Source organism: Nyctibius grandis, chromosome 20 (assembly GCF_013368605.1).
Source record: "Nyctibius grandis isolate bNycGra1 chromosome 20, bNycGra1.pri, whole genome shotgun sequence".
Classification (NCBI taxonomy): Eukaryota; Metazoa; Chordata; class Aves; order Nyctibiiformes; family Nyctibiidae; genus Nyctibius; species Nyctibius grandis.
This window is the reverse complement of record NC_090677.1, coordinates 5,231,373-5,249,319: the sequence shown is the minus strand read 5'-3', so window position 1 is coordinate 5,249,319 and position 17,947 is coordinate 5,231,373. Positions and strand designations below refer to the sequence as shown.

At 42.1% G+C, this 17,947-nt stretch overlaps 1 protein-coding gene across 2 annotated transcripts in view; it reads right to left on the bottom strand.

The window, feature by feature from the left end:
* The window catches only part of HERC4 (HECT and RLD domain containing E3 ubiquitin protein ligase 4), a 37,433-nt gene extending 30,621 nt beyond the window's left edge, over positions 1-6,812 (bottom strand). Inside the window, exons 1-4 of one of the 2 annotated variants that reach the window (XM_068416568.1) lie at positions 6,705-6,812; positions 5,554-5,709; positions 4,011-4,303; positions 1,046-1,205 (exon numbers count right to left, since the gene is read on the bottom strand). In XM_068416568.1, coding sequence (XP_068272669.1) covers positions 1,046-1,205; positions 4,011-4,236 — 386 coding nt within the window. In that variant the 5' untranslated portion in view covers positions 4,237-4,303; positions 5,554-5,709; positions 6,705-6,812. The remainder of the gene's footprint in view (positions 1-1,045; positions 1,206-4,010; positions 4,304-5,553; positions 5,710-6,704) is intronic. The other variant, XM_068416567.1, reaches the window with a different exon arrangement.
* Between the last annotated feature and the right edge of the window lie 11,135 nt (positions 6,813-17,947).

Below are 17,947 nucleotides of genomic sequence, written 5' to 3'. Positions count from 1 at the left end.
CAAAAGAAAAATGGCTTTACAACCTTCTTCATATCAATACTAGCTATAAAGACTGAATTACATTCTGTTAAAATTTGAACACTCAATTTTTCACCTCTACTAACATTAATTTCAATCAAAACTTCAGTTTACAGAGCTATTAAGTATTGCACAATATTATAAAGAAGTTGCAATACATACAAATGTGCATTAAATCTAGTATAATTTCAACTTTTGATGAGAAAAACGGGAGCTTCTGAAAGGCCTACAGGCTTTTAAATTTGATACAGAAATAAATAACCTTTCTATTAGTTATTTGTATCTTTCATATTTATACATATGTCACAGACACACTTGACAAAGTTGTAAATTACTCATGTTCCAAGGAATTGTTACTTTCGTGTGTCTTTTTCCTATGTAAAAAAGAAAATTAGAAAAGAAAACCTCCAGCTTGCAAACATATAATCTTACTGCTACAGCCAGTTTACTGATTTCATTGAACCTATTCATCAGAGTAAAAACGTGGACTTCAGCGAGCTGGAATGCTTTCGGCATTCTGAACACAAGCAAGTGCATCTGGCTAGCATTCATTTTTATAACTAGAAGGCGTATTATCTGATCTCGGCTAAAAATCCTCGGGGTGAAAACTGAAGTACGAAGATCAGATAAGCAAGCGTACTTTCTTCAAATGCACTCCCACAACTGGCTTTGAAAGTTTAACATTCTACTTCTCTTTAACTTCTCTTAAACGGCAGTTATAAATCCTCATTTACATTCTTAAAATACCCATCCTACTTCTCCAACACAACTCCCATTCTTAGTAGATTACTATTAAAAAAAAAAATAAAAAAAGAAAGAAAAAAAAACACAACTAACCAAACCCATAACACACTTCTCACATAAGCTGACTTTTTGAGAAAGGCAACTGTCTACAGCATGCAAGTGTCATAGCTAAAATACACTTTCTAATGTGTGTTTTTAATTACAACAGCAGAATAGCTTAACCAATGCTATTTAAGCACATTTTTTCAAAAAAATAACTTATTATATACTAATTATTTTTAACCTGGGCACTCTGACACATTCCTCTGTTCCCGGCAAGCCAAGCTGTCCGTCAGTAGCCAGACCCCAAGCATACACTTGACCCTTGTCATTTAATGCAAGAGTGTGGGCTTCTCCACATGATACAGCTACAATATTTTGGGCATCCAGTGCACCAACATGCTCTAAGAAAGAAAGAAAAATAAATTAATTGTTTAAAAAAAACAACAAGCTAGTGTTGTTCAAGACAGTTATACTCAGTACTAAGATATCAATTGAAACGACACAGAAATAAGCCCGAAGTCTGCCAAAATATCCCTTATTTAAAATTATAAGCACGCTGTTCTAGGAGAAGTTAGATTTGACACCCCAAAGTAACCAAACAACAATTGTATCTGGAGCAATATACAGAAGTGCACAAAAACTGCTGCTTGATCATAATGGTTCCTTCTAATCTTGTCATCTGAAAATGAGTGCAGAAACTCAATTAACATTAGGTCAAATAGATTACTGTCAAATGACTACACGTGTAGACATTATGTAAGAGGAAAACATTCCACCACAGCAAATTAAATTCACCTATTCATTATTAACAAAGAAGCCCGCAAAACAAGGCAGGGCAAATTAAAGACTAAAGCTAGTGATTTTGCAATGAGCTACACAATGTCCTCTTTATAATGCAAAATATTGTACAAACAGATCTTAGACAGTAATTTTTCTAGATATACAGTGCACACCTCTGAAAAGCAAACACTAAAATATCTGTGATTTTTTTCCAGTAGCCTGCATCAGTACCTTTTGAATACATTTGGAAAAATTCAAAGTTTGTTTTGGTGCTTATGATTTGTGATCAGAAGTCTAACATTTTCATTTCAGCAACAGCAAAGTGGAGAAATATCACCAGGGCCTATCATCAAAGCTGGAATTTTCAACAGTCCCCTTAAATAAGAGCCTGCTCGGACATTTTACACACAGTTTTCAAACACATAAATTCTATTCCTGCCTAAGAATGGTACAGCACTGGAAAAGCCTGTGGATCATCACTGTAACACATGCTGTAAACACAGCCTAGCACAGTCTAATTCAATTTCAAAACAGCAGCTAATAGTATCTGCAACATGACAGGCACTCAGTTTCCAAAATAAAGTAACACAGGAAGCAGACTGCGTTCATTTTTTTAAACAGCTGGTCTGATTAAAGAGGTCACCATCAATTCAGCCCATTAGGGCCTCCACAGGCTCTGCCAGTGGAAGAGATCATGTAAGCACTCTCCAGTTCAGGAAGCAGCACGCAGATTAGCTCAGACTATCTCCACCAGCTGCTAAACCAGCCAGGCTGACTTTGCCTAATATGGATTAAGGAACATTCACACAATCCCTAGGGCAAGCAGAGCTCTGTGGGGAGGAAAGGGAGAAGGCACAGCGAAACAGTGCTGCTGGTGACACTGAGGTGGCAAAGACACGCAGTCAGTGACAAAATTATCTTCCATTAGCAGAAATACAGTCAAAAGAGAGCATCCACCCATTTGTAAAGGTACTGAGCCTCTTCAGACTGCACAAGTAAAGTTATCCCGTGCACTGACTTCACATTAGAACATTCAATAGTATTGTCAGGAACCTCCAGATGAAAGAAAAATTAAGGAGGACATCACAATCCTCATAACTGCTGTGTCTGAGCATGTTAAAAAAAAAAAAATTATAGCAGGTGTTTGTCCATTACATATGAAAGCTCATACAAGGCTGTTGTAAAAAAAAAACAAATATTAAGTCACATATTTTTGTTGTAACTTTTAGATTTAAAAGACAAATCAGCATCATTTTCAAAGAGGGTAACAAGTATTCAGAGTAAGTCTGACAAGCTGAGTTTCTATTCATGTTCATGAAGCTGATGTTTGCACAGGATTAAAGTTTATCAGCTTTAATATCCATTTACTGTTTCCCAATAGAAGTCCAAATTAGTTTTAAAAGTTACATATCAACTACACAAAAAAAATCTTTACTTGGCACCAAATCCAAAACTCTGAAATAAAGGAGAACTACTAAAATATTGCATAATGCCTTATTTCCATTTGAAATATTGGTATTAATTATTGTGCCAAGTAACCCGTAAAATTGCCATAGCAGTGATTAGAATAACCTCTTACTAAGTCTTTTCGCTTTGCTCACGTTATGCTGTAAGTACTGTCAGCAGCACTGTTCCCCGTCTCTCAGTAGCACGCAGATATGACTCACATGCACGGCTCTGAAGGGAGCCCATGTGCACACTCCTCTGCAGTCCCTGCAGGATGTTTACCCACTTTTGCTATAGACCCACACTAGCAAGAAGAAACATGCATATAACACAGACAGGAAGAAAAAAGCCCAAAGAAGTATTACACTGCATCCTTTTGGCTTTTCCAAATCCTCTTCCTGTATATAGCACTGCACGTGCTGAAAAGCCTTTTATCAAAAGTTTTATTTTTAGTTCTTAAAAAAAAGAAAATTAAGAACATAGCTTTAATCAGACCTGCTCTACATCACGTATTAGACAGGTAAAAACACACAGCATGTTTCTCAACTCTGGTATGCCAAATATTCACTTCTACCATATTCCAGTAGCCAAACCCATACCTATAGTACAACGCTAAGCCATGTATTGAAGCAGGTCACCTCCCCTCGAGATTAAAAACAGCCACTGAGTCTCCCATGGCCATAGGTAAAGTGATTCCATGCTGGAAATCAAAAATTGTGGCACTGTCCAGATTTACGTCAGGCAAAAGTATGGGAGGACACCATCTTTCACGGTTGGTTGTTTCCAACTGTCACAAGATGCAATCCAAGCGAAGGAACGCTTTTCAAGTCAAAAGTATGCCCATTCGTGGAAGAACTACTGTGCATACAATTCAGCACACACATAGAAACTGCCACTCTTGGGTTTGATGTAGCATAATGAAACAAAAAATACACGTACAACCACATGTTCTCTCTACAATTCATTACTCTTAAACTCACCGGGTCTTTTCCTGGCTTTTTCATGCCCTAGTTGTCCTAGATCATTGCATCCACATGTATAAACAGTCCCATCATCCAGGACAAAAACAGTATGTCTCAGTCCACATCCTACATCTCTGACCCTTTTGTTTAAGAAAAAGTCACTTTTTCTGGGTTCTAAAACAATCTCTTCATCAATTCCACCCAATCCAAGCTGTCCAAAAGATGCATTTCCCCAGCACAACATGTTTATGCTTCTCTTGATCACAGAGATCTTCCAATTTCACTTTTCTAGAATATCCTCTTCTGGGTAGCTGTTCAAAAAAAAAGCAAAATGTAGTTTTTCAGTATTGTCCCTAATGTTTATGTTATCTTCTATACAGCACGTAATCCACGAGTTGGCTTTCTATATACCAATATATTGAAACATTGAACAATGTTTAAGTGTGAGATTTACTTTCTTGGACAGCGTTTACATTGACTCTGCAGTAGAATGCTTCCCTTCCCATTTCAGATACAACTTTTAAGATGTGCAGGTCCTCGGTTTTATAAAACTTTGTTTCAAAAATTTAAAATATCATTCTCTGTAAAACTTCTCTAATGCCTAATGCAGACCTATACAAATGGCAGTCACGACCACCTCTAGCCAGTGGAAATGACCTCAGACATCTTCTAAGGAGACAGTACAGGTAAGTTTCTTTACACTAGGAGTTGCAGGACACCTGAAAGCACTGTGTGTGGCCTCAAGATCATCTCCAAAAACAACACTTGACTCATAGCTTGGAAAAAATTGGTCAGCTCTGATCAATCCAGTTATGCAAAGAATAATATGATGCATCAATCGTTATGTTTAAAAAACTGTGAGTCAAATGAACTTACAATTTAAAAGAAAATACATAACTGAAACTCAAGTCCCCCATCTTGCACTGCCATCAACACAGGCTACAGCTTCATAGGTACTCTGCAGTAACAGGAGGCCACATACGCCAGCTCCCCCATGCAAACCTCCAGCCCTCGTACCTCAATTGCAGTTACCTGTATTTGTGCTGACAGACTCTGTACCTATTTGGAAAGGCTACAAAGCTACATTTCTCTTTCATTTTCAGTATTGCAGATGAAGAATTTATGACAATGTTTTCTATTACTTACACTACACTTCGTGACAGTAAGTTTCCTCACATTTTCAGAGCAATTTAAAAATCAATGCAATACAGTGTAAAATTGCTATAAATTTTCATCTGTGGCCATTATTTGGAAGAGAGCATGAGTGATGGAACATGGAATACAATGTGCTACAAATGCCTTCAGTCTTACATTCTGCAGGGTCCTAACGAGTATAAACCACCTAAATATAAAACTGCTCAGAGAAGCAAACCATCAGTTAGCACCTAAGTGTTACAGAAACCAAAGAAGGGCAGAATTCTTACCAGCACAACAGGATGAACTATTTTTTCCTGCAAAAGTCAAAATGCAGTAAACAAGATGCTTATTTTTGTGATCTCATAAAACACCAAAGAAACCCCAAAACAGCCAAACAGCTTAAAATACATTGCGTTCTGTTTACCTATCTCAGGAGATGACGCATGGTCAAATATTGCCCTAGCTATATCCTACCACATTCAGAAGGGGACATCAGAATGAAGGTGCCTTCAGTTATGACATAGCTATGCAACAGCAAACTTCACACATCTGTAGCAGTGACTTCAATGCAAGCTTCAAGCTGCAACACAAGAAGTTAGAAAAGATGTATGATTATAGTGCTTCAAGATTTTCACAGTCAAGACTTATCTCCATCTCCAGCGGGGCACAGAGAAGAAAAGTCTTCCTTTCTATTGAAAAAGATATGTATTTCCATAGAAGGAAGGGGGGGGGGGGGAATTTGTCTTGTTTTTTTTTTTTCTTTTAAGAGACAGTGGCCAAAGAAGTTTTGCACTTTGATCTCAAACCAGGTTGTATTTTATCCCTGTACGTAGCCACGAAAGCCAACTCACATTGTCAGCTGCTGGATACTACCGTGCGGGACGTCAAAAGCAGCCCAACGCCGGCTCCGAACAGAGAACGGGAGGGAAACCACCCAGCTCGTTTTCTGCCAGCCGAGGGCGAGTAACAGCGGCGCAGGAAGGGTCTGGACGCTTCCCGCAGGCCGTGTAACCCCGCCGTGCCGGGCACTAACGCGCCCTCAAAGCGCCCCGGCCGCGGGCTGCGCGCCCGGCGATGCCGAGGGCTGCACCGCACGCCCCTGCCCGCCCCGGCTGCCCCCTTCGGCGGGACCCCGCCCGCGCTCTGCCGAGGGCAGTCACCCTGCGGCACGGCCTTCACGGTTCCCCTCCCTCGGGCGCAGCTCCCTGCTGGGGTCCCGAGAGAGCGGGCGGGGCCGGGGCGGCCCCGGCGGCGGAGCGCAGCCCGGAGCGGGGCCTCCGCCCGTTCCGACGGGGTGGCGCCAGGCTCCGAGGCCCCCTCACCGCACCCCACAGCTCCCAAGCTGCGTCGCCCGTAACGGTCCTAAACCTCCCCGGCCCACCGGCAGCCCCGCGCCTCCGCCCCGCGCCGCGGGCATTGCCGCTCGTCCCGCCCCGCTCCCACAGCCGCCGTCCCACCGGCCCCGCGGGCCGAGCGCGACCCCCGTCCACTTTCCCAGCCGCCCCGCGGGCCGAAGGGCGGCGGCGCCCGGGCCCGCAGAGGACCAGCGGCACGTCCCGGCCCGGCGGCACTCACCGGCGGTGGCGAGGCGCTGCGGTCCGGTCCGCTTCCCGCGAAGCGCTGCGGTCCGGTCCGCTTCCCGCGAGGCCGCGCCCCGGCCCGGCCCGCCCGCCGCAGGCACCCTCCGGCCGCCGAGCGGTGACAGGGCCCGGCCGCCGCTGCTGCGCAGGCGCGAGCTCCGCGGGCGGGGCCGCAGCGCGGCCTCTTCACCGCCCGCACCGCCCGCACCCCGCGCCCGGCCTCGTGGTCAGGGGCGGTGACGCGGCGGCGGCGCAGTGTGACGTCACCGCGAGGCTCGGCAGCGGGAGGCACCGGGCGGCGCGAGCGGGGCCCCGAGCGGGGCTCGCAGGGAGGCTGCGGTCGGAGTCACGGCGTGGCTTCGGTTCCCGCTGTGTGAAGCGGCTCAGCGAGGAGTTGACATTTAGGGGCACGAGCACGAAGTGACGAGTGCCGGAGAGACGCCTTCGTCCTCCCGGTGCGCCCGGAGGACGGCCCCGGGGAAGCGCAGCGCTGGGTGCGGGCGGGTGCGGTCCGCTGGGGTGCTCGCTGCGGGGTGGCGACTGCAGCTGTGCGTACTCTGGTTCGGGAACGAGAGAGCGCAAAAAAGCACAGGAGCTTTAAAACGTGCCATCGTTGTGTCGCATCGCTGTCTTTAAATGGAGAATTAAAATGATGCGGGTGTTGTGGGGCAAACCCCTCCCTCCGTGTGTGCGGAGAACGGGTCCCGGTGCTGGCACGTTTCTCCTTCCTCGCAGAGCGGTTAAGAGAGTTGGCTGCGTGTTGCCATTCCTTATCCGTGATCTAGGGAGATGTGCAGAAGCCGCTGCTTGATCTCTGAGGGCACGAAAAGAATGAGATCAGTGAGTGGGAAGGAACGGGATCCGCCCGGGAGGAGCAGGAACAAACTGTTCTTCATACTCCAATTACCTGTCACGAACATCTGGCGGAGGGACTCCTGCCCCAGGGTGACGCAGCGGTGTGGGTCAGCGTGGGCCCGGCCTGGGTCGGGGCGAGGGCTGGGCTGGATCCCTCCGGCAGGAATGGATGGGGTTGCCCAGTTCTGCGTTCCGGGTACGAGCTTTTCTCGGGGTCACGGCACGCACAAGGTGGGCGTGTTAAAACGGTTTTTTTCACTAGTGGATCAACTCAAGAGAAGTTGACATGCTAGGCACATCTTTTAGCTTTTTTCTAGGATTTTGCGTCGTACTGGGAGGAAAATCCATTGTGATTTACATAAGTGGACTGGGTTGGGATCCGAATGCGGTTTCCTTATTCAGCAGCCTCTCTACAGTAGTTCTGCGATCCACCTTTATGTACGTCAGGAAGTAAAAAAGGCCAGGACCAGGCATACTTCACAGCAAATAATTTTGCAAACTATGGGTAAGAAGGGTCCTGTGTTTGGTGTCATTTTGCCCCGTAATGGAAAGCATTTAAAAAAACCCCAAATGGCATGTTTTGGTCCAGCCATTAAAGGTTCCTTTGTATATCTAGATAGGTAAGATTCTACAGGACTTCTCAGGATCTATGGTTGTAAATTTATCAGTCAAGATCCAAACCAGAAATACTACATTCATACATGGAGAAAACGAGATGGCTGCATAGCTGCCAAAGGCTAAATGATGCAGCACTTTTCAGGGCGGCAAATACACAGGTTTGTTATTTAGAGGAGAGATGTGAGTGATCTGCCTTTTCTATTCTGCATGTAAGAACGGAAGGTTGGCAGGAGCTGTTACACACTGCAAATGGAGGAAAACATTTCATTCGTTATCTTCTGAACTTCCTTTTCCCTTTTCTGAAGAGACCACCAGAGTAGTAACTGTGAATAATTACACTGTGAAGTAGATTTTAAAATTGTCATTCACTGTGCAATGTGTCCTCTGACCAGCATGTGGGGATATGTCCGTGTACTTGAAGAGAACATTATATGCCCAGTACAATTTTTACATAGAAAAGTATAACTGGCCTAACACAATAAATAAGAAATATTTAAAGCATGAAACAACATACAATGTTGCACAAATCTCAACTTCCTTGTGTAACAGACATAGCTATTTTATTTAAAATAATTATTTTAGTCCTAAAATCAGATTACTGTAAATTAAATAATTCAAATGTGTCTTCAAATAAAGTATAAGCTGTATTTTTATTCCACTTACTACCTATCTTAGGACACTTTCTTTTCTGTGCCAGAGAAGCCATATCCTGCCTGTCTTAATGCCTTGAGAAAGCCCCTTCCTTCAGGGGCTGAGATACACAGGCAGCGGCGGGGAAGGGAGTACCTACCCCGAGGCCACATCCCTGCTTGGACTCCCTGCCACTCAGGGCAACCCATTCTGCATCCACGGGCATTAAATCTGCCAAAATGTGGTTCTGTACTTGCAGTGGTCAAGAGAACTGCGGGGGAGCATGCCTGCACCTCAAAATTTCCAATGTCCATTCCAGTACCTGCAAAAAAACCCAGTGTTTTGCAGTGATGTAAAATCCAGTGGAAACAAATGTAAATCTGGTTAACTTCAGGGAAGGGATTTCTTCCTTCTAAGCGCCTTAGCACAGAGGGCTTCCTTCTACAATTGCACAGTCTCCTTATCGACGGTCACAACGAGCAGGAAACATTTCAGTTGCCCTGCCATTATTGAAATAGCAATGCTTGGCCACTGCCTGGTGCTTGCTGTCAGTGCAACTGTGCGCTTTAAATTGTACCCCAGTAAATCACCCATTCAGATAATACAAAAATGAAAAAAATCATATATAGTGTTAACTAATATATACTTTATGCTTTACTGTGGGAAAACATCTTTCAGTTAATATATATGTTTTTGAAGGCTACAGTGTTATGGCAGAAAACTTTCTGTATAGCTAATAACAGAGCTGGACTCTGCTCTCTGCCTCCATTTTCTCCTGGCAACAGTCAGTACGTACTTTATAAACATTAATTCCTCATTTCAAACCCCTTTGTTTTATACTTTGATGTGTCACAGGCTACAGAAAATAGAAATGGGTATCCAGAACAGCTGATAACATGAAATTAGAGATGTCAGCATTTTGCTGTGAGAATTTACTAACCTTTGGGTGAAGCCTTTGTGTAGAATATTCTTGATAAAAAGGAAAGGCTTTAGGATGCAAATAGCCTTACGAACAAGGTACTGTCAGACCCTTTTATGCCATTTCAGTTTTACATTTTATCCTTATATTCTTCACAGTATCAATATTTGGATGTTTAGTAATTAATGAAAGTGCCTGTGTAGACAGGTAGACATAACACACATATACATAGAGTACATATTTTATATGCTCTGCTACTTTATAGCTGAGCATGTTTTAGTTCTCTGCCCACCCTGCTCACTGTAATGATTCTGGTTAGCTCAAATGCTAATGTAAGACCAATTATTTATTAACTGATGGCGCCATGGTGAAAAAAAATGAAGTTTTTGACCTGTTTGCAAAGGTAAATCACTATATAAATGATATACAATATTGCAAGTTCTGTGTCTAACTGGAGGCACCTAATTAAGGGAGCTGCTTAAGGATAAGCTGAGGAGTCATACCTTCAAATAAGATAAGCAAGAACAAAAACCTGCCACACCCCATTCCCCTCATCCCCTCAGGCCACAAAATATAGCTGAAATAGCCAAAGATTGCTATTCATAGGATGGCAGGTGTAAAGAAAAGGGAAAAGCAGTGAAGGACAAGGATGAATCCTGGACAGGAAGACTACAATGAAGGAAACAAGCTGACCTTTGCGTTAGGTATGAAGCTCTTGTGCTCACAAGCTGCTGCGTGGATCCAATATCCCCAAGCCCACACAACGTGCAGCTGGCACGCAGGGTGACTACCCCATATGCTGGCAGTATGGCAGAAGCCACACAAGCGCCCAGACACCTGCAGGCTGGGGCTGAAGATGCTGAACATTTTCGAGCGTCCCACACAGAGGGCTGGGAGCGTGGCCCCTTCCCGCATGCGGCATGTTCTCTTCTGATTGCAATGATGTTTCGCACTATTAGGTGAATTTTTCTGGTATAAATAGATCAGTGGGACAGGTGCTAACTGAACACCAGGAAATTCTCATGTAATCTTTTGGGTTTTTTGACTTAAGTGTTGGATGCTGAGACAACACTTCCCATGTCGTTAAACTGGGCTTTTGGTCAGGCTGAAAATATCTTTGATTTTTAACGTGCGACCCTACAAGAATACAAGATCAATAATTGAGCCAATTCTGCCCTGCAGAGACCAGTTTAAGAACATGCTGAACCTCAGCTTATAAAATAGCAGCTCCAAGTGGTGCCACATGCTGCTGATTCTGACATGACACTGTGTCTTTGCATGGCAGGATGATGAAGCACCCTAAAATTAGCCTTCTTACTATTTCGTAAAGAGCAGGCAGAAAGGTAGCAGCCTGCACTGAGGAGAACAAAGAGGCACAGGAGAGGACCAGAACTGAGGCTCACACACAGGCTGGTCACAACACTTCATGGTGAGCACTCTTGGCTTCTTTGCAAATTTCCATGTTGGATTGCGTAGTGTAATTTCTCATCCCAAGCACGGGGTGACCTGATTGTGAAAGCAGAAAGGTGCTCGTGTAAAGGTAGGGTGGAGGGATCTGTTCTCTCGGGGGGCCTGGGAGACAGCACAGGGGAAATCTAACTGTGAAAATGACATTTTCATTTTCATGGTCTCTTTTCTTAGAGGCGTGGTGGGAGCTGGCATTTACTTCAAAGAATTGAGTTTGTTGTTAATGGAATAGAATTAAAAATATTGCTGGTATGGAAAACAGAAATACCACACTAAAGCACCCTCTCTGTTGAGCCAGACTGCATTTTTCCTGGTATCCAGCTCTCTCTCCACCCCATTTATTGGGTGATAAAGTCCTTGGCTTTACAAGGAGTAAGATTTGAGAGAAAAAAACTTCCAGGCAGTAGGATGATAGGCATGGATGTGTTTGGGTATGGGAACAGAAATAGTGAAGGAGAAGGTCCTAGACCAGAATAACACTTGCAGATGATGAGAGAAAAGAAACTGTAAGGAAGCATTTGAATATCAGAGGTCACAATAGGCATGACATGAAATGGATGGTAGGGCTGATTGCTAGGAGAAAAGAGGACACAGCACGCGTCTCTAGGAAGCAGAGGACTCCGCCATCAGCTAGGTGTGATAGCCTGTGGCCCCGTGCCTAAACAATTGTCAGGACATGCTGTTTTCTCTATTCCCATGGTAGGACTCTGTGAAGAATAGCTGGGAAGGAAATAATAACTCTGAGGCATAAACTGCAACCAGTATGTTCAAACTACACCCAGCTGTTTCTGCTATTAGTTATCGCTCAAAAATACAGGACTAATTTGCAACAAAGATATTTGTTTAGCAAAGGTGGTTGGACAGTACTCTGCAGCTTTTGTGATTTAAGTCAGGATAAGACTCATGATTTCACATGTATTACTGAAACCCAGAGGGGCATGATGCTGTGAGATCTATTTTGGTGCAGTTAGCAACTGGTAGATATTTGGTATAGCATGGACTGAAATGTGGTGTCAAAGCGGTAATGAATCTGTGCCATTTGTATCAACCGCAGGACAGGAGATCTCTGTTCAAACTGGGGATTAAATATCCACAGTGGATGAAGACTCTTGGACAGATGGAAAATTAGATTTCTCTTGCAGAGGTTGTTAAGGAGCTCCACAGAAATTTTATGTGAGCAGTCGGAGCTTGGAGTCCTTGGAGGACTGTAATTCTGAGTTTCCCATGATGTAAGTCTCAACCCTAGCATTAGAATAAAAGATTAAAAAAAAAAACCTATTTGATTTTGGAGACAGAAGGAAAGTAAGCTGTACGAGATGAGCAATCAAATCCTTTTAACTGCGAAAAATGGAATCACTGCTGCTACCTACACACAATTTGTATGTAGATAAACCTATTGACTCCTCATGTTCCCAGAGATCTTCTATGCCAATAGTTACTAAGCTCCCATTTAGGAAAGATAAACTGCCACAAACTTGTAATCTTTTGTTTCTGTTTACTGGCACTGGAGTTGTGCAAAATGCCGACTGTCTTCTTGTTGATTTTTTAATATGAGTGATTTAGAGGCTCTTACTTCTCTCCAGAAAATCTTGGGACAGTGTTTTTGGGATAATGTTTCTTTGTTTATTTGGTCTACCAGCAAAGAAAAAACTGTTTCAATTTAAAACTTCAAGGGGAGGCCAAAGCAACTGTGTATCATTTGGAAGCAGAAACAGTAGAGCAGCCATGTGTGCCAAAACTCCACTGCATTTAGCTGGCTTTTTCTTTCTTGGATAGGGAGGGAGGTAGCAGTGATTCATCACCCGTGTCTGACTGATGAAGGCTTTCTTGTCATTAATGTCAGCAAGCCACTAGGACACCACTAAATATGATCACTGATCCCAATCAGAAATGATCATTTGAGGGGTACTGGATAGTCCCTGCTAAACACACCTATATTTACTTTCATAAAAGAACAATACAGGGCTATTTCCAGCTTCTGGCCAGGGATCTAGAGCAGTAAAATTACTCTTAAACATACATAGGCATAAATTTGAGAGTAGTTCTAAGGCTTGGATCCCCAGAGATTCAAGAGAGATTGTTCCCGAGACTGTCTCAGGAAAAGACGCAGCATTTCCTCAGTATCCACCTGAGATAGAGCAGCTTCTGTTCACCCCATGACCCAGTGGGTGCATCCAAAACCAGACAGATTACCAGCAGGAAAGTCAGCTTCAAGCTCCAATGTCATCAGAAAACACTTCCACAACATTTTTTAGCCAGTAGACTCATAAAAAAATAACGTGCCCAATGTGATAAAACTTGTGCAAATACAAACAATTCAATACAAACAATATTGTGTGCTTATAAGCTTGTAGCAAACTCAGCCAGGCAAACTGGCTCTTTAACAGACAGTGTAAATAATTACAAATTAAATTCCTTTGAGGACAACTTTTTTTTTTTAACAAAATGAACAAAAATAATGCTTCTTTGGCCTTAGGGCCAAGTGGTTGCTTTGTAATAAACAGCATTAGGATTAAAAATCACTTTTCCTGAGAGGCAAATGACAGGTGATCTTTATAATTTCTCTTGACCTCTTGTTCAGGTTTGAGCCTCTAAATAGCTCATCACCATTATAAACCTGTTTGGGTTATCTTCTGAGTTTATAATAACCATAAGCATTAACATAGTCTGTTTATAACTATAATAATCCCTGCTGGCTTCCCTGCAGAATTCTAATAGACATGAACCTAGAAGCATTTTGTTTATAACCATTACAAATAGTCATAATTTCCAGTGAGTTATACCAGCAATGATCTCTTAAGAATCTGGTATTTGGGATTACAGTGTCTGCACATTTTCAAGTCAAATTTATGAAAATTGTTCTCTTTTGGTTAAGATTTAGTTTAGAACAGTTAATAGCAATACATACCATTTTAAAGTCTTCACTTTAAAAGTTCCTACACCATTAGTTTTACAGTTAATTTTGACTGGATACAAAACTCACTATTTGCCCAAGTAACAACAAAACAGATACTGTTATTATATTAATTTTCCTTATGTTTTCTAACAAAACCACAGGAAATTTAAAGAAACACCACTTGACAAGTAGAATTTAAATGTTTTTTTAAGTGTAATGTAAATTGATGTATTTTGAAGTGAGATTTAAAAGCTCAAGAATTACCAAATAAATTTATCTTTCCAGCTATATTTCAGGGAACTTATAATTTTAAAGATATTTGTGAAATTAAAGATTCCAATACTATGCTTGCCTCTGCCATAATTTCTTTGGACATATAGTGATCAACGTAAAAAGAATAAAATCTGAAGTTAATAATACATTCATCACCATGTATTTTCTGAGGTAAACATTTGGCTGCATCAAATCCTGCATCTCAGGATCTAGACCAGAGAGATCTTCAGATCTATGCAAAAGAACCAAAGATTTTCTCTTGCTCCACATAAACAGAGAGAAAGTATGTCAGGATTAGGAAGCATATAGTACGTAAAGAGTTTCTTTCTTAAATTTTTCAAAACCAGGAAAGGAAAAAATATTGCTTGGAGTATTGCTATCCCTCCTTAATAGTTTCAATAACACAATGAAAAGGAGCCTATAGGAGCGCACAGAAAGTAGCTGTATCTGCAAGGTGGAGACTGTTATTAGAGGCCTCATTCTTGGAAATCAAATTATTCATTGGTTCTTGGATTTTAAACTTTATCATCTTGACTAAAGCTGGGAAAACTCTGGAAGTTCTTCCCACGGAGTTCTTTCTCTTGGCCCTCCCTGGCCAATCTGTCAAAACCATCATTTTCCACCTTCCCTTTCCTCTAGGTCAAACCCTCAGGTGGTTAAATTGTTTCCCAGTGGAAGTCAATGGAACTAATGCCAATTTAAACTAGCTGAGTCTTGATGAGTTTGTATCACAGCTCAAACCCTCACAACTGAGTACGTCAGGTATGAAAAAACACACGTTTCTACTCCTTTCATGCAGTGGAGTCAGCAAACTGAAATGCATCTCATGCAAACTCTGTCCATCACAGCATGATACCAGCAGTTCTGGCTCCCCTTCCTGCTCCAGCCCCCACTTAAACTTCTCTATTCACTCAAACCCCTTAAATCCTATTCAATAGCTCAATACACAACAAAACAAATCCGCACTATACAGGAGGAGTAGTTTTCATACACGATACCCATGGGTTACAAACGTTACGGGTGAGACTTTCTAGAGTACGTCTCTTCAAAACATGTATTTTGATTTTCAAAAAACGGTGAGCGAAGATTTAGGTGGCTGCATTGACAAATGTCAAAATCTTGGCCAATATGAAGTTATATAAACACCCTAAATGAGAATATACAACCGGATCTACACAGGTAATCCTTTAGCTTTTCATCAAATACGTAAGAAAATTGAAAGTATATCTTTTTAACTATTTAATGAAAACATAGGCTTGGTCTTCATATCCTGCCTTTGAATTTCCAAACTAGTAAATATTTCTTTATAAAATAGATGTTTTCTTGATTTACTATGTTGTCCTTATTTCACATTAAGCATATATTTTAAGAGCATTATGTCTACAATTTAGTTCAAATATTGAGTTTCCACAGCCCCACGACACCAATTAAGCGTGCCAAAAAGGGTTTGTTGTGTTTTAAAAGGCCTTTACTAATTAGATTAAATGAAAAATACTTACCATAATATTTGCATTTTCTTTCTAGTGTCACAGTTTGGAGTCTTCCAATATTCTTCCTTTTCTAAAGCAAAAGTGAGACATTTTAAAAAAGCATTTTCAAAGGCACCCTAGGCAGAAAGAAAATTCCTTTTTATAACTTGCGTGATAGCACATGGCGTTACTGTATGTCACCGATGTACCAGTTGGTCTAAACTTGGCTTGTAATCTGCATGGTTTATCAGATCAGAATATATTTTAAATCCTGTGATATATCTTTTGACTCCTTCCATCGAGTAAATTGATATTTTGACTGTTTGGAAATTAGATGGTTCGTGAGATTGACAACTGCATAAGCAGAACTACTGGCTTAAATGTGGCCCGGGAAAGTAGTCATAAACATTTTTGATTACTAGGTGATTTATTTGAAATTAATTAGAGGTCTTACTTAGTTTCCGATTAGAAAATGTATATCCTGCTCTCTTTCGATTTCTTTCTCTCTCTCTTTTTCTCTGTTGTATATACTCATGAAAAAGTCACGTTTGGCATAGTGAACAATTTGCATAGCTAGTCAGAATGGCCTCCTGCTATTGTTGCTCTGAGGTAATTTTCCGGGTCATGATCCTTACTTTGGTTAGTGAGCTTACGTTATCTGCATATCGCTTGTTCTTTAACTAGACAGAGTGATTCTGATACTGCTGGTGTTTAATAAGCTGGTACTATCAAATTATTTTAATTCTCATCGCTGACCCTTCTGAAAGTTTGCTTGTGTTTTGACAAAAAAAGACCCTTATTTTAAAACTAATTCTGTCAGTAAAGTTGTATCCTAAAAAAAACAAGTTTTTTTAAGCTTTGTCAGTATCTACAGATACAATTTTTGCAGTGCATCTTCACATAAATTTTTACAAATTATGTTATAATGCAAGTCAGTTTAAAATTACCATGAAAAAAGCAACATTTAAAGCGGGAGGGTGACTCAGTGGCCTGAGGGAAGGCGTTCCAGACAGATGAGGCAGCACAGGGGACAGAGTGCCAGGATCACCGGGAGGGGCTGGTAAACTGATCTCTAAGTGTGCAGAATAAGGTAACACACCAAGTGCTGGTAAAACAGTAACTATTTCTCACATCAGTCACCTAATGAGATTCAGAGTTTGGGAATGATATCCTAGTTACGTTTTCATTACAAAATGGCACCATTTTAATACAAAGGAGGAAAATTTTAAAAGCCATAGAACTTCAGCAGGATTTTTTTTTCCCTTGTCTGTAGAGAGAGCTGGGCAGAGTCAATGCTTTCTGAATGCTATGCACAAGGCATCAAATAATAGCAGCTAGCGCTCATTCTCCTGGCTATACCCGGCAACATAATTCCCCTACCTCCACAGGGCATTACTGCATTTGATTTGTTGGCACAAAGACTGCCGTGCTTTCCTGCTGCCACCATGTGTCGAGATCATAGAATCATAGAATCACAGAACGGTTTGGGTTGGAAGGGACCTTTAAAGGCCATCTAGTCCAACCCCCCTGCAGTGAGCAGGGACATCTTCAACCAGATCAGATTGCCCAGAGCCCCGTCCAACCTGACCGTGAATGTCTCCAGGGATGGGGCATCAACCACCTCTCTGGGCAACCTGGGCCAGTGTCTCACCACCCTCATCGTAAAAAATTTCTTCCTTGTATCCAGTCTAAATCCACCCTCTTTCAGTTTAAAACCATTACCCCTTGTCCTGTCACTACAGGCCCTTGTAAAAAGTCTGTCCCCATCTTTCTTACAGGCCCCCTTTAAGTATTGAAAGGCCACAATAAGGTCTCCCCAGAGCCTTCTCTTCTCCAGGCTGAACAACCCCAACTCTCTTGGCCTGTCTTCATAGGAGAGGTGCTCCAGCCCTCTGATCATCTTCGTGCCCCTCTTCTGAGATTATATGTTCCATGTCAGTATGGATATAATCTCTCTTCCCCAGCTGCAACCCTTCAGACTGATCACTTCTCAGTTCATCCTGTTGCACCATCGTAATATACTATACACAGACTCTCCTTTCCATGGAGTTTGCTTCTGTCATATTTTAGCAAACTGTTAAACTATGCTTTCCTGCTACCTAATCCATGCA